The sequence below is a fragment of the Maylandia zebra genome, linkage group LG23, assembly GCF_041146795.1.
Source record: "Maylandia zebra isolate NMK-2024a linkage group LG23, Mzebra_GT3a, whole genome shotgun sequence".
NCBI classification, from domain to species: Eukaryota; Metazoa; Chordata; class Actinopteri; order Cichliformes; family Cichlidae; genus Maylandia; species Maylandia zebra.
This window is the reverse complement of record NC_135188.1, coordinates 40133541-40154530: the sequence shown is the minus strand read 5'-3', so window position 1 is coordinate 40154530 and position 20990 is coordinate 40133541. Positions and strand designations below refer to the sequence as shown.

The 20990-nt window shown below is 43.6% G+C and overlaps 1 protein-coding gene across 1 annotated transcript; it reads right to left on the bottom strand.

The window, feature by feature from the left end:
• Window positions 1–13539: 13539 nt before the first annotated feature.
• adamts1 (ADAM metallopeptidase with thrombospondin type 1 motif, 1) lies at window positions 13540–19454 on the bottom strand. Its single transcript, XM_004552629.6, has 8 exons — window positions 18420–19454; window positions 17241–17581; window positions 17008–17140; window positions 16458–16915; window positions 16177–16363; window positions 15879–16057; window positions 15475–15650; window positions 13540–15377 (listed from the first exon to the last, which is right to left on the bottom strand). The coding sequence occupies exons 1-8, from the start codon at window positions 19042–19044 to the stop codon at window positions 14630–14632; spliced, it is 2847 nt and encodes a 948-aa protein (XP_004552686.1). The 5' UTR covers window positions 19045–19454; the 3' UTR covers window positions 13540–14629.
• Window positions 19455–20990: the final 1536 nt, after the last annotated feature.

The following is a 20990-nucleotide window of genomic DNA, read 5'->3' as shown; positions in this document are numbered from 1 at the left end:
GACCTGCTGAAGCTCAAACTGAGAAAGGTGACTTTGAACATGACAGGGTTGTTGGTATTTGCATGCTTTGTATGATATTCTAAAAAACTGCTGATCTGGTGGGATTTTCCCATGCAACCCTCTATAGGGTTTACAGAGAATGGCCTAAAGAGAGCAATGAGTTCACTGCACTCACTGACCCCCGCAGTCACCAAGTATCAACTCAATCGGGCACATTAGGGATTTGGAGACTGGAGATTTGATTCATGAACAATTAAGGCAGTTCTAAAGACAAAACATGGTCCAACCCTGTGCTAGTCATGTGCCACTAATAGAAAATAGACCTATACTGTCAACCTACGCACTTTAAGACTTGTTTTGACTCTATAGCACGTATCCATACAAATCATCACTACTGAATTTTAGTAGTTTATGGTTCAAATGTCTGGTAACTATAGCAACTCAGGTGTTCACGCTGTGGTAAGAGTTGAGTAGGAATGAGATGTAGTTAAAATATTGGTATACAATGAATTTTACAGCCACTGGTGCTTTTACTTTGAAGGCACTGTCTGGGCTCCTGTTTTATCTTCGTTGTGACCGTCAGCCTGGCGCGGAGAGAGAAAGGTGCACGTGTTTCGACGTGCTCGCGCACACGCTTGTCCTCCACTCATCTCAGGCCGCAGCTTCTCGTGCTGCCGTCACATCACGACCTCTATTGAGATAAAAGAGGATAATGACCCACGGCGGCACGATACACCGCTTCACACCTGCCTGACAACACTCAGGGGATTTTTTTTTACAGCAAGCCAAACAACACGAATCACACACGCTTAGACCAGTGTCAGGGACAGGGGAACACAAAAAGTTGCACAGCCCCTCAAACTCAGGGGTATGGGGCGCATTATAGGTACAGAGAGCCATTAATTTTAAAACTGTATATACTGGATATTCTGTGTATATCTCACTCTTATTGCCTGTTCTTATTACCCTTGTCTTCTATCTACCTCTATTGTATGTTAATTGCCCCCTGGGGATAAATAAAGTCTTTCTGATTCTGATTCTGATTAAATCTGGTCTGTGTTTCAAGGCCTCTGCCTTGTGAGTATTGTGTGCAGGAAAAATTATGGCCATGACAGCAGAAAACATTATTTATTATTTATTTAAGGGATTATATATATCTGATCACATGGCAGAGTAAAGGCAGTATATATAGGGGAGGGACATTATTGCACCTTTAGCCAAAAGGGTAAGTCCACCACCCCCATGCACCCCCCACTGTGCTAGGAAATTTGGTCAGACACAACAGTTGTCCTTTTCTGCTGACTTCACCACAGAGAAAGAAGTGCAACATCAACTGCACGTCTCAGCTTTCTAATGAAATCCTGAACTCACCTTGATGTACTATGAATGGCCACTGGGGAGGCCTTTATCAGTAGAAAAAAAAAGAAGAAGTCCCAAATCAAGTTTTCAAGAGCTCCTCAGTGGGCCAGATTGGAGTGCTGGGCCAAATCTTGCATTTGACACCCCTGATCTAAAATGTGTACCAGTTTGAGGTGATGGTCTACCGTGCCGCCCTACACTTGAATACAATGGAGCTAAATGGCACTGGTCGTATGTGTTAAAAATACATATGGAAACCTCAGATCCAGTTTTCCTTTCCACCAAACTACGCACCATCCACATCACTCTGCAGCAGTGCGAAGAGACATGTGGCCAGATGCTAGCAGTGGCATGACAGGATGTGAACACTAATATACCCCCAACCTCAAGCATGCTTTTTTTTTTGGTTAGTGGATGTAGAGAGCAGAAATAAAATAGTTTCATATTATATATTCAAGACACTCCAGACATTTTTATAGCTGATATATTAAGTCACAAAAAAAAGGCGTGAATGGAAACATATCACTACATGCCAAAGAAAAAATGTGCAAACTCCAGTCCTGATTTCAGAAGTAATCTGTAACAATTTGACTTAAACTGTAGAGTTTATTGCATGAATTTATCTAGAGGACTATGAACATTTTCATATCTGTGCTTGCACACATATTGCACTTACTGCACGGGCCTACTGAAGTCCTCTTTTGGCCATAATGGGTTTAGATCCTCAAAATATGAATGCAGTTTCCTCTGCAGTTGGGAAAACTGGATCAAATTTGCCATAATTTAAACAAACTTTTACAAGCAACCAAGGGTGGCAAGAGGATGAAGGTAATTTAGTTCTCGGAAATGCCACCCACATCGAGCAGCGATGATTCATAATGCCTTCCAGATGTTTCTTTTAAGCTGTAATGATGTGACGGCAAGACATGTAAAAACAAGCAGGTAAAAAAAGAAGAAGAAGAAGAGGAAGAAAGTAGGCATTGCTTTCATTTTAGACATTCACACTGAAGGTGACATCTCCCCCATAACTGTGTGATTTTCTATTAGCTGTAATTTGAGAGGGGAAAAAAAAAGTCAAAACATCACTGTGACCAGTTGTTTGGGCTGGTGACACATTATGCTATTATCAAGATTACAGAGACAGACAATTTTCTTCTCAACCATCTATAATTAGGGGATAATCATTTCCTTTGTGCTGCACTGAAGCCGACAGGGCGGGAAATCATCTTCCTCGGGGCCAAACAGGAAGTGCCACATGTGCTCCAGCTTCTAGTTCAGGAGAGACGAGGTGGCAATCAAACTTTTCATTGAGGCAAAAAAGACGTCAGTGGCTTCCTAAAAGTTATTTCCTGTCATACCGGACCGTACAGTAAGGACAGTGTATTTTCCACTTCCTGCACTGTAGCTCGACATGACAATGACTGCTTTTAAGCCGGATCTGAAGTAGCGCCTCGCTTTGATTAGACCAATTTTAGAGGAGGAAGGTAGGTGCTCGGCTTATTCAGAGTGACGTCAATGTACTCAGCACAACATTTGTTATATTACATCTAAGTATGAAATTGAACAGATATATATGGGAATAATAACAGAATAATGTCAGACCCATCCTTACCTTACTCACAAACAAGGAGTTCTTTTCACTCATGTACTGCAACTTACTTTTCCAATTTAGATAATTCACCTACTGGTGTGTGTGTGTGTGTGTGTGTGTGTGTGTGTGTGTGTGTGTGTGTGTGTGTGTGTGTGTGTGTGTGTGCGCACTGTACAGCATACACCACATTGTTAAGTCTGTGTTTTGGCGTTTTGTCTTTCGGGTGAACCAGTTTTTGTCTGAGCGTGACAATGATTGTCATCCCCTATGTAGCCAGTGTATCAGAAAAACTCAGGAGAGTTTTCTCCAAGCATGACATCCCGGTGCATTTCAGACCCAGCAGCACGCTCAGACAGAAACTGGTTCACCCGAAAGACAAAACGCCAAAACACAAACTTAACAATGTGGTGTATGCTGTACAGTGCAGCGAGGAATGCCCAGACCTCTACATTGGAGAGACCAAACAGCCACTTCACAAGCGCATGGCACAACACAGAAGAGCCACCTCCACAGGACAAGACTCAGCAGTCCATCTGCATCTTAAGGATAAAGGACACTCTTTCGAGGATGCCAATGTTCACATTTTGGACAGAGAGGACAGATGGTTTGAAAGAGGAGTGAAAGAAGCCATCTATGTCCACTGTGAGCGACCATCTTTGAACAGAGGCGGTGGTTTACGACACCAACTCTCTGCCATCTATAATCCAGTTTTGAGATCCCTTCCCAGACGCCTTAACGCCCACTCACATCCTGGGCCATCTGACCTCAGGAATTCGCATGATAAGGTGGGGCCAGGTTTCACAATGAACACACCCGAAACTCTGGCTGATTGGGACCCACACCCAGTTTCACACCTTGGCTCAGGCGATTAGAGGATCATCAGGGGGTCCTTTTGTCCCTCTGTGGGGGGAAACTCCCACTAGGTTTAAATCTGGGACTCTCCACCATTTGACCTTAGAACTGAAGAAGCTTCTCGGATGAGAGGTGAAACGTCTTCAAGCAACTTAAAGAAGTCCAGACGCTTTTCTTGGCAAGCTCCTTTGACTTCAAGACAGATACCAATACCAATATTTCCTGATTTTTAAAATCCAATATATTAACCGGTATTTTTTCTTTCTGACACATGAAACATAAAACAATTTCCCTAATGTTTGTTAAGTCTAGATACATGCGAGTCCTTACAAAGATAATATGGAAATGCAGTTTTAAATATAATCAGGTTGTGGATTACTCACTTGGATCAACTGGCTGGGAAGTTGCCAACACAATAGATGATGGATGAATTATCCAACATCAATACTCACAACATGGTTGAAGGGTATTTCTGCTGCTTCTCCTTTGCTTCTTAAACTTTCTTTTCATAATAAATGGCAGTTCTGTTATATTGGCAAATAGCTAACATTGACTGATATAAGCTGGGCTCTACTAATAATGGATAACTCTGAGTCTTTAGCAACCCCCTGTACAACTGTCATTTAGATGTGATGGTTACAGTTAGAAGCCACTGATTGTTTAGGTCACTAAGGGTCAAATAGATATAAAACACAGCAAAAATACTCTTTGTGTTCCACTTCCTTCTTTGACTTTAATAACAAAATGTATAAATAACATTTTATTAAGTCAAATAATTATACAGGCTGTCCAAAATAAATAAAGTTTGGATATGGTTTAATTGGTTTAATTAATTTGAAATTAAGAGGTTGTCATGGCTGGAATGGCTGGTGTGTTTGAGGAGGGGACCCAAAAGCAGAACACACGGGAGACAAAACTAAAGAAGCGTTTCTTTAGGCTGATAACTACCACAAAACAAAAACACAGGCGAACAGAGATGAGAAATTAAACAATAACCTGAACTGGCAGGTTAATGGCAATGCCGGAGAATACACCCCACCCACTCCATGACATAGTGGCCAGTCCCAGGAGCACGTACGGCGATAGACTGAGATTACCCAAATACACCGCTGAATGACACAGGAAATCACTCCTGCCTGTGGATATCTCGCTGTACAACTTCTCCATCTAAAGCACAAGTGCACAATATTTAATAGTTACAATAGGTGCAATAGTTACACCCTCAATCCTAAAGCCCTATTTTTCACCTTTTTCGCCAAGGACTTATGGCGGTTTTGCTGCAGTTTAAAAAAAAAAATGGAATCATTGGCAGGATTTGTGCTGTGTTTTGGTGGTGATACGAGCTTCATTTTCCCATCACTACTGTTACATATGTTGTGTTTTGGGGAGGTCCTTTCTCAAGGCGCAAAAGGAGGGAGGAGGATATTTCATATAAGCACGCAAATTGTTTTACTAACATTTGATGACGTAGGTATGGATGCATGTGTAATTTGGAAACTGAAGTATAGTGGAGTGTAATAGGTAGATAGATAATCAACCAATTATCCCCCCAAAAACGGGGAAAACTACCTGAGCAAATAAACTTTGATGACCAGTAAATTACTTCCTTGTGATATTACAGATTGAGTGGAAGACATTAGTAGATGGCAAAATATCCAGTGGGCAGATATATACACGTATTTGGTGGAGCAACCCAGTGTATACACCAGAGAGAAATTTCAGGCACACAAGTCACTCAGTGCATACAACCATGTTGTCTGTGGTCATGTACAGAACGCCAACATAGATTGAGTTTTGTGTCTTCAAGGTAGAAGTACGTCCAAGTCAAAGACAAGCTAGACAGCTACACTGTAAAAAAGAATTCCATAGAAAAACAAAAAAAATGTCCTGGTAATTTTCTGCCAGTACAATTTCAGTTTTTTATTATGGAAGTTGAAGGACTTTTCCGTAAATGATAAAACGGAAAATTCTGTAGATTAACAGTATATTCTCTGTACTATTTACAGGCATTTCCTTCAGCTATAAAACGTAAAATTAAATTTCTTCACTGTATAAACTTTCAAATTTGAGCATTTTTATTTCCTTGAAATTTTCCGTCATGTAAATGTGTTTATATACATTCATTCAAGTGGCTCCTATGTGTTTTCTTCAAAAAGGACACCTGACAAACAAAAAATATAACATTTAATAATCGAAACGCTGTTTACATGTGGACGAAAGGTCCAAACGCATAGAAAAAAAGCTGCATTTTCGAAAATACCCATGTAGGTGTGGACGTGGCGTAAGAGTAAGTAGTTTATTTTATTGCTGCCTGTAATTTATTGCAGTTTACTTTTATTAGTTTCATTGTTTACTAAATGTTTAAGGTGTGAAATAAACTGGATGGGAGTTTAAAGCAAAATATGACTGTGTGTGGTTGGAGGGGGTGGGGCGCGAAGGATTTTTTTGTAAAACAAAGGCGGGGCCTAGCGAAAAAAGTTTGGGAACCACTGCTCTAGCAGATCGTTACATAGAGAAACCTTTTGAATACAAGCGTGCTCATCCACACAGGTGTGCACACTGGTGTACACACGGGTGTTCACTGTCCATAGACACAAACCACACCTTTCTTGGCTGCTACCTCAAAGCACACTGTGCGCTGTTGGCCCTGCATGCTGCACAACAACATTCAATATTAGTATTTACTGTTATTTACACTTGGCTAGATAAATGCGATGGTGTTGTGTTTATTGCGCTGCTCTCTTTTTGTGCTTGTTTTCTCTTTTTTTTTCTCTCTCAACAGGTGATCCGGGAGATTTTTTTTTCTTTTTAAGTGCCCTTTCTCACTCTCACTCTTCCCCTCTTTTCCTTCATTTTTCTTTCTCCCTTTCCTATCCCCCAACCATGTCTGTCCCGTCTGTAACAACTGAAAATAAAATTAAATATATAATAATAACAACAAAGGTCGATCAAATGGACCGTTGGGTATCTTTGTTGGCCTTCAGACAACAATTCTGACAACTAAAGAACCAAACGGTACAGGTGCAAAAAATAGAGCGGTGAGAATTCGCCGCACTGTTTGAATTTGTTTCTCCCAGACCCCACCTTTATGTGAAGCAGCTGGGCTGATAAAAATCCACTTTATACCTTTTGGTTGTAGGACTCTTTCTATTTTGTCATTATCCAGTCGTTGAATGGCTTCCCTCAACTCCCTTTCAGCTGCCACAAAGTTTGTGACATTATCTGACCTCATTATGGTGACTTGACCTCTTCTGCAAATGAAACGTCGAATCGCATTGATACAGGAATCTGTGTCCATCTTCTGCTCACCAACCTTTCCAGAAATCCTACGGCAAGTTTGACATTTGTTGATTATCTTTCTAACTGCCAAATTGGCTTGTGGAAACCAATATCTGCATCGCAGCTGCGCCAGCACGTAATTGTGACCGCAGTGACCAGTTCTTTGATGGATGTCTGTCAAGATGAGTTCAGAGATTTTGTTGGTTGCTTAGCATTTTCTGGCAAGCCCGATGTATTGAGTCTGCCACCAACTCTCAGCATCCCATCACGAAGATCTGGGTCTAATTTGAACAACTGACTGCCACAACTAAGATGTCCTCCTGTCTGTAGGGTGAAGCGAACAATTTCTGATTTGGCAGCCTCAAGATCCTCCAAAGCAAGTGCCTTTCTTTCCATTGCAGATTTAAATTTCTCCATGTGCACCTGCAACCTAAATTTTTGCTTTTCAGGATCATTTTCATTTTTCTGGATTATTTTTGAGAAATGTTCACTTTCTTCTTTTAACATCCACAGCCCCTCCCTTAGCTTCATCATCCAGGCCACTGATCTTTTCAGTTTATTCCAGTCTGAATAGTAGTCAATCACACGGTTCATTGGTTCCATGCCTTCTTCAACTTTAAGTGTATATTAACACTTGCTGAAGTCTTGACTTCTGGATCATTTTGAAGGTTTTCCTTCTTTCTCACTGGCTGTTCTGGACATTCATTTTCATCTAGAAGATAGTTTGGCCTGTGAATTCATGAACCTCCTTCCAACAGATCCTTTGCCATTAAGCCTCTGCTTGCTTGATCTGCAGGATTTTCTGCCGATGTCACATACTTCCATTGCGATGGTTTGGTTGCTTCTCAAATCAGCGAAACTCTATTTGGAACAAAGGTTTTGAAGCGAGATGTTTCACTGGCAACGTATCTAAGCACAGTTGTACTGTCTGTCCAGAAGACTGACTGTTGCAGAGGAACATGAAGCTCTTGTCGCAGTAATCTGTCCATCCTCACTGAAATCACTGCTGCAGTCAGCTCAAGCATGGGGATTGTGATTTTCTTGAGTGGAGAAACTCTTGATTTCCCAATGAGTAAAGCGCAATGTCTCTTGCCTCGTCTGTTTTCCATCAACAGGTTGATGGAGACAGTTCCATGCATAATCTGAAGCATCGGAAAAATGGTGCAACTGCACAACAACAGTGCATCCAAACCTGTAGGCATTAGGCATCTACTCAAATGGAAGTTAGAGAGAAGTACAACATCTTCTTGCCATTTTCTCCAAAATTTTGCATGCTTTTCGTTGATCTCTTTGTCCCAACCATGCTGCTCTTTACAGAGATCTTTCAACAAAAGTTTCGCAGGCAAGATGACTGGTGCTAAAAAGCCAAGAGGGTCACATATGGAATTAATGACTGACAAAATGCCTCTTCTGGTTATTGGCTTGTCTTGCAGCTTTATGGTGTAAGTGAAGGTATCTGTTTCTATGTCCCACTGTACACTGAGAGTTCTCTCAGTGTCATGCCTAAGATGCAGATCTTTCACTTCACTTGCTCTGTGTTCTTCAGGAATTGAGATCAACACTTTCCTACTGTTACTTGTCCACTTTGTTAATGTAAACCCTCCACTGGTACACAAAGCACGAAGATCACTGACTAATTTCACTGCAGCTTCTTCTGTAGCTACACCTTTCAGACAGTCATCTATGTAGAAGTTGCACAGGACTGTCTAAACAGCTTCTGGAGACGCTTCTTCCTTGTGATCTTCTGCCGTTCTTCTTAGTGCATATGAGGTGACACTTGGTGAGGAAGTAGCTCCAAAGAGATGCACCATTATCCTATATTTCTTCATGGGCTCATCCAGCTTGCCATCTGGCCACCAAAGAAAACGAAGAAGATCAGCATCTCGTTCTGGTACATTGACTTGGTAAAACATTGATTCAATGTCTGCCATCAGCGCTACTGGTTCTTCATGGAATCTTAAAAGAACACCCACCAGTGTGTTAGTCAGATCCGGTCCCTGCAGTAACTCCTTGTTTAGAGACATATCCTGGTATGAAGCCGTACAGTCAAACACGACTCGCAACTTTCTCTTCTTCGGGTGATACACCCCATGGTGTGGTATATAGAACACTCTGTTGTCATCATGGCTCAACTGGTGGTCTGGCACATGAACTGCATAGCCCTTGGTGATGATGTTTTCCACGAAAGCCTTGTACTCTTCAAAAAATTGAAGATTCTTCTTAAACTTCCTGAGCAAACATGCTATTCGCTGTTCTGCAACACAACGGTTGTCTGGCATTTGGATATTCTCATTCCTGAGCGGCAATCCAATGCTATAGTGTCCATTTTCAAAGGTCGTTGTCTTTTCTACTGATCTTAGAAACTGTTTTGTCTTCTTGTGACATTTCCTCTTCGTCATCATAATTACGTTCTGAAAAATCTATATTGTACTGTTGGACTAGAAGCTTCTCAACTTCCACCAAGGAGATTCTGCTTACTGAGAAATGTGGTTCTTTGTCTTCTGTGCCGTTTAGTTCTTTGCTTATGGGTCCGTTCACAACCCAACCAATGGTAGTCTTCACTGCATAAGGACCTCCATTTTGTCCATTAATGACACGCCATGGCTCCATTGCTTTTGCACAGTTAACTCATATAAGCAGCTCAACATTAGCCTCTATCTCTGGTAGCCTCACTTCATGTAGATACGACCATTTATGAATGTCTGACTGTTTGGGTATGTTTCCACTACTCACAGGTATACTAGTGTGAGTAAACACCTTGGGTAAGTCAGTGAACTTGGAATCTTCCAACCCACACACTTCCAGGTCTGATATAACAAAACTATTCATGAGTTTCTGTTCTCCTGGGTTTTCTTGACTCATGGTACTTAGGAGTATCTGTGTACGCTTTCCTTTAACATTCAGTTTCCTTTGCAGATCTTCAGTGCAAAATGTTGCCGTGCTTCCCGGGTCTAAAAAGGCGTATGTCTCTATGTATTTAACACTCATTTTAGATTTTAGTGAACATTCTTTACATTCCATTCTTCGTTTGCAGAACTTGCTGAGACGCCCAGAAACCAAACATCCAAAACAGAGTCCTTTTGACTTCCACAAGTCTACTTGTTCTTTGTGTGGTTGATTCTTAATCTTGCCACAAGAAACAAGAGCGTGAGGCTGCTGACAGTACAAACATGGCTTCTCAAAAGCACTCACTGTTTTGATGAAGTTTTCTGTTTTAATGTTTGTTTCTTGTGGTCTTTTGTTCTCAGTGGAATGTTGGTGGCAAAATTGCTTCCCCGAAACTCTTTCTTTGCTGGATACCTTTCCCTTTGGTCACTCTTTCCACTTGTCATTACATGGTTGTCTGGGATATTACCAAAGAGTGGATCCATAGCTATTTTAGCTTGGCGGTCTATGAAGTTCATGAAGTCAGCAAATCTTGCTCTTTTACCCCTTTTCTCTTGGAATTCAAATGCCTCAACACTCCAACGTTTTTGGGTTTTGTAGGGCAGCTTGGATATCACTGTACGTAGATTGGTAGGATTATCCATCTCTTCCAAAAATTCAACATCCTTCATGATGTTGCTACATCCAGTCAAAAACATAGCATAAGCATTTAATGCTTTGCTGTCATCATTTTTCACTTGGGGCCATTTGAGTGCTTTCTAAATGAATGCATTTGCGATCCTTAGCTCATCGCCATAGTGCTTATGTAGCAACTGTTTGGCCTCACGGTAACCTTTGCTAAGAGTCATGTGTACACAACTGTGAATTAGCTCCTGTGGTTCGCCAGCAGTGAATTGTTCCAAGAAATACAACTTATCTTGATTGTTATCAGTCTTTTGCTTTACTGCATGCTCGGAGGCTCTTATGAAGGCTAGTGCATCACCTCTAAAAACAGGACTGTCCTTTGTTGGCTACTGAGCCAGCTGCTGCTGTTTCACAAGTAACTCAGTGATAACATCAGTTTGTTGTGGGGAGCATCATGCCAACCCTTTCCTTTTTAACTCCTCGACCTTGCGATCTTTGTATTGATACATAACTTCTCAGACCATCTTCAGATCTTTCATATTCTTTAAGGACCTTTAACTTTGCTTGGCTTTCAGCTAATGCAGTCTCCAGCTCTAACTCTTCCTTTTCAGCTTTGACTCTTGCTGTTTCAAGCTCAAGATGTTGCCTAATCCTGGCCAACTCAAACTCAAGTTGTTGCTTTTTCTTCAACGCTGCGACACGTTCCAGCATGGCTCCTGCTTCCTGTTTAGCACGAGTGGAGGAAACTCTACTAATTTGGTAGTAATGTGGGTCTCAAGATGGCTCACTTGAGACCCACGTGAGCTATGATCTGCATCATTTCTATCTCCAACCTGTGATGCACTGTCATTTGGTTTCACAGCTTCCTGTAATTCATCTGTGGCGTGCTCCTGCTGCACAGCTTCATTTGGCATCATATGCTTATGATCATCTGCGATCCATTTCTTTGTTGCAATGCTGTGAAGCACTGGCAATGCAAGAGCCCATGATGTTGAGACTAACATAAGAAAAGAAAGAAAAATACAAGTTTCGGTGGAACAACTGCACCAGCAGACAAAATAAGGTTTCTGAAATGTAGGGAAACTGTGATATCCACTGAAAACATTCTTTAAAACTAATTGGAGACTTTAAATGAGCTAGTTTTAAAATCATAATGGCTCTTTAATTGATCAAGTTATTTTTGAAAACCCTTGGAGCAGTCGTGAAATGGCCCCCACTCACTGAGCCTGGTTCTGCCAGAGGTTTCTTCCTCCCCACTGTGGCCTAGTGCTCGGCTCAAAGGGGTTTGTCTGTTGGGGGTTACTTTTTAATACTGTGAGCTTGTTACCTTACCTTACAGAGTGAAACACCTTGAGAAAGCCATCATTTCATTCTATTTGGCACTATACAGATTGAAGTGAATTGAACTTACAACATAACAAATTCAGCACAGATTTCTGTTAGTTTTCATTGTCTGTGACTTTAAAATACATGTTATTTGTTATTCAGTTAAAACTACGAGTAGAAATTGCAGAGAAAATGATATCATGTCATGTGACCTGTTCTCTAATGTGTGCCTCCTCTCCTGTTTGTTATTTATTCCTGCTGTCTTACTATTAAAATGTCAGTCCTGCAGTTGTTGTGGAATTCACTTTTTCCTATAATTATTTTAAGCTTCTCTGGCATTGATTTTAATTTTTCAGAGAAAAAATATTTCACCCTGTCTTTTCAGAAGCTCGGGGAGCAACTGTGATGATATAATTTCCTCACAGAATAATAAAGTACTCTGATTCTGATAATAATGAGCATATAAAAAGGTTTTGTGAGCAGCTCAAACAGATTTGGGCTGATAACAGCTAATGAACTGATTGTTTTGCAGTCTTCAGTCCAGTTACACCATTATTTAAAGGGGCCAGTTCACCCAAATGACTAAAGCCCTTCCCTCTTTCCTTTTGCAACCCAAACGTTTCTGAGACACAGACCACTATATGGTTAGTTATGGAATATAGTGGTTTATGGAGTCATAGTGGAGGAGAATAAATTTATGTAGTCCCATCTAGTGGATGAACTCTGAATCACACACAAAGACACAAAAATCAAAAGTCGTCAAACTCCATTTTGCTGTTTGCCAACCATCAATAAATAATAAAGAAGAAGTTGTCAAACAGGCCCCCAGAGCTCACTGGAACCATGGGCTGTATGTAACAGATGAATGTAGCGGCTCGGTGAAGTCTCATTTTAAAGTTAGATATTTTTTAAGGTGCATGTGTGTATTGGAGTGCATCAGCTGACCCTAATAGACTGGATTAGCGAGGTAACATGCTTTCACTGACCACAACTGTCGCACAGATGTCTTGGACGGACTTTCCCACACTGAGGAATGTTGTTTGTCATACAAAATGCATTAAAAATGCTCATAGGGCCACAGACACCATAAACACAATCGAGAGGTCCTGTCAACTTAGTGGAGATGGAGCCTAGCAAACAGCTGGCAGCTACAGCCTGCTTTTATAATTTGTTATAGCCTGATTTTAAGACCAATACTGATACCAACCAATATTTATTGATTTAAGCAGTTGATACATATTAGCTGATATTTTTTCTTTCAGTCATACGAAACATAGAGGAATTTCCCTAACATTTGTTAAGTTTAGTTATTTTAGAGTCCTTATTGAGGTAATACGGCTATGCAGTTTAAAAAGAATGTAGTTGTGAATTACTTGCTTATGCTGTGCCTGACTCTACTTGTATGAGCTGGTTGGGAAGTTGCCCGCACAATAGTCGATTGTCAGATTAAAACAATATCAACACGTACAAAAAGGCTAAAGGATGTTTCTCTTGTTTATTCTTTACTCCATCATAAATTCCAGTACTGAGATCTCAGCAAATAGCTAATATCGGCTGATAAACGTTGGGCTCTGCTAATAATGCATAACTTTGAGTCAGACAAACAACTCGGGACACATAAATTGAACAAGTTAATGCGATGTTTTATTCATGAACCTAGGACCATTTATATATATAAAACACTGTATAAATACTCTATATATTCTACTTCCTTCTTTGACCTCAATAACAAATAAAAAATAATATTTTTTTAAAAAGCCACATGGTTATATTTAACAGGCTGTACAAAAATAAATAAAGTTTGGATATTCTATACAAAAGGAAAACAAAACAAAACATGGTGTCTTCACAGAAGGCAGGAGAGACTTACTTATGAAGTAGTAGTAGGAGACACGTCCCTCTTTAGGCCTCCACGCACACGCATGTTCACCCACACACACACACACACACACACACACCTCTTTGGTCTTTGAGGAATTCCCTCTTGGAAGGCTGTGTAGACGAGGGCAAGATATGGCTAAAAAAACACTATACTGAGGCATTCAGAGAAACTGGGTGTTACAATGTGCCGCTGGCTAAAACAAAAGAATAGAAAAGAAGATGAAGTGCTTCAGGTTTATGATAAATAAATGCAGACTGAAGTTTGGACATGAGCCATCTTATTTTCCATACCTGATGGGGTGAGCAGTTAGATTATGAGCTATTCTCTTCCTTTTGTCTCTTTATATACTGTGCGATTAAGCTCCTCCCCCATTCCAACCATTATTTATCTGTCCAGCCCAGCTTGGACAAACATTATATACATGCATTAAAATTATGACACACACATACTGTCTGACACACACACAAACACACACACACAGGTGTGACATTGGTATGATAAGCAGCATCCTCTTTTAGGGAAATCAGGAATGTCCATGCGTTCTTCCCCTCAATGGGACGCAAATGAAATGTGCCACTGCTTTACAAGGAGGACAGACAGGCAGCAAGCTATGTTCAGTCCTACTGTTCAACATTTAACCCCCGGATTGATGGAGGGAATGGCTAAATATTGATAGTTACAGTGACAATTGTGGACACACTGAATTCTGTGGCACTCTCACTCTGGATGTAAACATTCATTAGCCTCTGTGGGCAGAAAAGATCAGAGTTTTTAATCTGCTGTCTTTCTGAGTGCTGGTGTAACAGAAGGTTAGATTGCATATGCAGTCCTCAGCAGGCACTCTGATCGCACAGCTCCAGCAGGGGTCGCGGACGGTCTTTGGGGTCACAGCTGTCGTTGGTTAGCGTGCGCCCGTTGTGGTCGATGCAGCGCAGCGCACGTTTACGGAAACCTCGGCCGCAGGTCTTAGAGCACGGTGACCATTTTCCAAGGAGCCAGGAGGGGCAGGAATGGAGGGCGCAGGACCGTGAGGCCAAAGGGCGAAGCTCCTCTGGGCAGTCTCCAGAGGGATGTCCCTGGGAGTCCAGGCACACGACCGCTCTCTGTTGCACACCTTCTCCGCAGGTCTGGGAACAGGGACCCCACTCCCTCAGAGTCCACTCGGCTCCTCCCACCTCTTGGATGGCATTGATAGACTTCCGACGGCCTCCAATGTTGTTGTTGTTGGAGGATGAAGCAGCATGATTGGGACGAGGGGCAAAATAGCTGTATTTAACCCTGGGCCTCGGGGATTCCCCTACGGAAAGCACCTGGATTGTGAGGGCCTCAGGGAGCGGGGAGAAGCTCCTGATGCGCTCCAGAGTGGCTGAGGAGCCGCTGTAGCGCAAGAGTGCCCCTGGGAGGGGAATGTCCGTCTCCATGGTCATCAGCTTGTAATCACCATTAAGTAAATAGGTTCCATCCTGGCGCCGCACTGCCAAGTAGCTGTTATCGTGACGACTACTGGCTGGAGCACGCTGCTTGATGTCGAGGTGTGTGGCACCAGCAGGGATAGTTACAACATCCTGGTAACCAGGCCTGAAACAGACACAGATGGAGGGTAAATTTAGCAACATATATATTAAAAAAAGAATCTGATACAAGAGTGATGAATATTTTAAGGTCAGATGTCTACCTGGCACGCTCCATAGAGCCTGACACCTTCTTGCAGGTCGAACCATCTCCGCCACACACGCCACACTTATCGAAGCGCCGGTTGGAGCCGATGATACGATCACATCCAGCCTTCACACACTGCCCCTGGACGCAGACTGAGGTGGAATCAGGGCTGCATGGTGTGCCGTCAGCCACCTGGGGTCAGCAGAGAAGCACAAATGGGACATTAAAGTTTTGCTTTGTAAGATTCAAAAGGTAAAAGGTGACTTTTCCATGCTGAGACTGAAACCCAGAGGGTGGGGGGAAAAAGTGCAATGATTAATCCTTTCACTTGGATGTCTGCATGACTTAGAGGACTGTTGAGGGTAATAATGAACTTGTGCACTATAAATATTGTTTTTTGTAGCCTTTAGAAACTCTCACCTTAGACTTGAGGACAAAGAAGTATCCGGTCCCCTTGGCCCTGCACACCAGCTTGCAGCGGTCTTTAGGTGAAACTCCAGCGTACTTGGGGACCCACTCGACGCCGTCGCCTGAACCCAGTGACACTTGAGCTGACATGTCATTGTGGGCCAAGCACTGCTCCTCACGGAAAGACAGGCCTGACAAAGAGACAAGGATAAGTCAGCTTTAGTGCTAGTGTATAACCGCAGGCCAGCATTCACACCCAGGTAACGAGTGGGAAGTGAATTATTTCTATTTAATCGCCAAAATTTCTTACCATTGGTGTCTGGGCACACTTCTGTGTTGCATGAGCGGTACTGGATCCTCTTTCCCTCGCAGTATTTTCCCCCATTCTCAGGCACAGGGTTATCACAGGCACGGAAGGAATACTGCACTCCTCCACCACAGGTCCGAGAGCAGTCGCCCCAGGGACCCCAGGGACCCCATCCACCATTAACAGGAGTCTGAAATCAGGGCAATTTAAAAATTATAGCTCGATTGGTCCAGCAGACTAACAGCATGTAGAAAAAAAGTGCTTAAATCAGGTCTGGGTCATACCTGTTGTTTAGCGGCCTGGCTCTTAGTGAGACAGTGCCCAGCCAAGCAGTAGCTGTCATGCCCGCAGGGTGTCCCATCAGCCCATGGGAAGTTCTTGGTTTGGCACACGAGCAAACCATTGGATGTAGTCACAGTGCACCACAGAGCTGCACAAGTGGTGCTCAGGTCAGGGCAGTGCTGGGAGTCTTCATCAAAGGTCAGGCTACACTGATGGTCAGCATCATAGACTGCCCCGGGCAGGGGCTGGGGCAGTGGCTCGGGCTTAACAGGCTTATCCAGCAGACACTGACCATGGCCATTGTCCAGGAAGGTGGTGACCATTAGGGCGGAGCAAGGAGACCAAGGCTGCTGCTGGTCCAGGTTAGACAGGGTGGAGGCCATCATGTGGGAACCCCAGTGGGCACCGTTGATGCCAGAACACAGCTGGGCATCATCATGAGGCATGTTAAACACGTGGCCTGAAGGAGGAGATGAAATAAGTTATTTAATAAGTGATGCATGTGATTAAAAAGATTTTACATCATGGCCAAACTTTTTTTTTTTTACTTACCCAGTTCGTGTGCCACTGTAAATGCTGCTTGGAGTCCATCATCCTCAATAATCGAGCAGCTCCTGTCCGGGTCACACACCGTGCCAACATCCGCCATGCCCAAAGTGTCACACGAGTGGGCACCGCAAAGGTCCTAACAAAGCAGAAAGTGGAGAGCAAGATCGTGAATACTCCCCATTTCTCCACACCTGTTCTATTATATGCTCTACCATAAAACCAACACTCTGACTTACCGTCCTGGTGAAGAGCACAGCCGTGTCGTAGTGCTCCGGGTGGCGGTCGCTTGGAGGATTGTGCTGTCGCTGCCACTTGCAGAAGTTGCGGAGAGTCATGGCAGCGTTGGATGACACCTGAGGACCTCGCTCCTCCTCGTACACCACCAGCAGCTTCACCACCGCCAGGCTGATTGAGTTGTGGATGCTAGGGTGGCGGTAAAGGCGGGACGCCACTGCCATAATGCTCAGGAGGTAAGGTTTGAGCCCCGTGCCGTGGAACTCGGCCATAGACTGGTCAGCCACCAGCATGATCTCCAGATAACGAGGGGTGGAAACAAAACGCCTGGCCCTGTGGTGAGCTGAGAGCAGAGGTTTAATGAGCATTTATTCTGTTAGTCCAACGTTTGCTGCTGAGTTCTGCAGTGTGCAAGTTGCCCCAGATAAACTGAATGACTTCAATTATAAGAAATGCTAGAGGGCAGTTAGTGTCCTAAATAGCAGCTACAGGGACCCGTTATTTTTTTTTTCTTCTCAGAGGGATAGAGGCTCCCAGGAGAGCTCCGGATGTGCCTGGAGCAGCCTGGCTGCCATGACTCAGCGTCACACCACCAACAGCTCCTCCTCCTCGGGGTCCACGCATTCTTAAACTGACCTTCTCTGGTGGAAAATTATGCCAGAGAGAGAAAGAGCGAAGGGAGAAAATCCTTTCTGGGGGTGGGGTGGGGGGAAGAGTGTCTGCCGGTGAGAGTTGTACCAGGAGGCGAGTTTACACGCCTCAGCGATACCGGGCTCTGACTGGCCCCAACCCCCTTCACCCACACTCCTCCTCTTCTTTCCTCTTAAAGTAGTTTAACCCCCCCCCCCCCCCCCCCCCCCACACACACACACACCACCCCCACCTTTCCTCCCCTCCCTTCCTCACTGGCAGTGCGCTGACAGAGCTGTCAAAAGGTAGTCGAGTGCATCGCGCACGCTGTGCAACCCTGACACATTAACTTTTGCTACATTTACACGTTTAACATAAAATCTAATCTTTGCTCTCTTTTTTAATATTTAAAGCTGAATACTTTTCGTTTTTAAAAATACATAAATAACCTTGTTGGGTTTTCTTTGCTTCTTTTATGTTGCTGCTCTCCGCATTTCAGCTAAGTCCGTCATAAAAATGAGTAACAGCGTGTAAAATGCGCACAGCATTACCTGTCTGGTCTGCGTTAGGGGCTCCGTGACTGGCCGCTTTTCCCAGATTCTTTGGCACCCTCTCCTCATCCTCGTTGACCCCGCACTTGGAGGTGCTCTCCTCAGCCGAAGCTGCCCGGCCTCTCCGGCGAATCGTATGCACATCTTCGTCCGTGCCCAAGAAATCAGTGGAGTTAAGGGGCTGAATAAAGTACTCTTCGCCCTTGAAGTAGAATCCGCCCCTGAGTCCATGGCACAGGTTGAGCGCAGCGGCGGAGCGCTCATCCCCGTTCACCGTGCCCGAGTAGAAGCAACCCGGCTCGGCTCCGCTATTGGGTTTCGGTGTCGGTTCAGACACTGGAGTCCCCACGATGTGGAAGACAAAACCTGGCGCCAAAAAGGTCTGGTCAGGCTCTAGACGCAAAACCAGCTGCATGCCAAATACGTCCAACCGGTACACCCTCATTTCCGCCTCCTTCTCGCTCTCCTCCGCGGAAAGAGTCCGCCACGGTTCGGTTTCGCTCTCCGACCGGGCCGTCGGGTCTAACCTGACCGGCACAACGGTGCCCTGCTCCCAAGCACCGTGCGCTGCGCAGACGCACAGAGCGGCAATTAAACTGATGGAAATGGGTAAAAACGACATCATGGAACTGTGGAATCCGACAAGTGGAAAGATAAACTGAGAGTTAAGTCTTTACAATGAAGAAGTAAATCCTTTAAAAATCCACCATGAACTAAAAAAAGGTCTTTGAACTCACAAAACCCCCAAAACCCAATATTACGCACACGTATATAAATCTAAACAAATAACTAAGAAAAAAATCAAATCCAGTGCAAAACTAATTTAAAAGTTATGTGCAGATTTGAACTGTTGCAAAGAAGTCCGTTCATTAAACGACAATAAGGGTTGCGGCAGTAAAATCCAACAGGTCGCCTCTATCTCTCTATCTCTTTCTTTAAAACTGAGATGTCTCCGTGTCTAAATCTAGCTGTCAGGTCAGAGGCAAGTCTTTGCTCTGCAGGACCGTCTGGTCTGTTCTGCCTTCTGTCAGAACTGAGCCGGTCCCTCCTATTTATCCCCATATCCCGGGACCACCCCTTTCCTGAGGGCCCTTTGATCTGAGTGGGGCCGAATCCCGTGCGCAACGAAAACGCACCAGCGACCTGGAGCGTTGCCATGATAATCAATCATTGTGGAGGAGAGAGCTCTTGGCAGAGGAACTTTTCTTCTTTGGTCCGTGCTTATCTGTCAGAACAGTTACTCTTAAAGCCCCTCACGGTATCATTGCTGTATGTGGGTTATATTAGCATTCACCTTATAATATAGACTTTCGAAGAATTTCACTGGAAACGTCTTTAGGCCCCTTTTAGTGTATACCTGATAAAGCTTTGTTATAGAAGCGGTGTTCTACTTTCTCAGAGCTGTATAACGTTCATTAGACGTTAATCCGTTTCTAGCATGGCGAAGTGTCACTGCAGCTGAAGAAGGGAAGCTGGGGAATGGGAACAATATCGTGCTGGCCTGGGCTCCAGAAGCCGTACTCACCTTTTCTGTGCCAAGCCGGCTGTGGTGCGCCGTGGCCAGGTTCCACCGCTCTGCTCCCCGGGGAGAGGGAGCAGAGAGGGGCCGCCGAGGTCTTAAGGTGGAGCGGTTCCTCCACTGTGCTGTTTCTGCACTACAGCCACGGCAGGCACAGCCCCAGCCCTCGGGCTCCTTCCCCCGCCCGTACCGACTGCTGATCTCCTCTTAGACACAGGAAGAGTTTACGCTGGAGTTTCATTAAAAAGTAACTGGCAAAGCAAGGTTCCTGTTATCTACAGTGCTTGCAAGACACGTCAGAAATGAATGAAAATAGCCCGCATACATCTTTTTAAAGAAATCATCAAAATAATTATGCAGTTTTTAAAGGCAAACATACTGATATTACCCTTAAATGTTTTAAGGTTAGATTAATGTTACGACTTTAAAGACACGTGTGAAATGATTGAATTGATTGTTTTGGACCAAGTTTGATAGCTCCTACATTGCTTATTCTCTCTCTGTATCTATTTTTTCTGTTTGTTGTTACTGTTGACTTATAGAAGCAAACATCAGTGATGAGTGTGAATGGACAGATTGTGGAATTCCACCTTAAAAGCAACAGGTTCGAAAAAAGAATAACTGTAACTTCGGCTACTTCCAGTAGATGGCAGGTAATTGTTCAGGAATGTCTCCAGGCAGTTGGAGAAATTTTCCATGACCCCATAGAGCAACCATAAGCGTGGCCGATAGGTGGTGCTCTTGCATCAGAAATGGGGTGAGCTGCCGAACGCGAGGGGGCAGCCTTCCCACATAAACCAATATGAAAGTACTGCGTAGAGAACGGTGTTTGTGATTTAGGGTGCTGATTATGCAACGCAGAAAGTTTATGAGATGATAAATGTTCAATAGAAACGGGAGATAAATGATTTTCAAGGAAAAACGTGAGGTGTGAAACTTTTCACCTGAAACAGCATTAATTGGTGATCCAGATGGGCTTTCGCCCACTTAAGCCAGATGCAGTGTAGGAAAGTTAACAGTGTAGCTTGAAATGATGTCAGAAGTGAATAAAT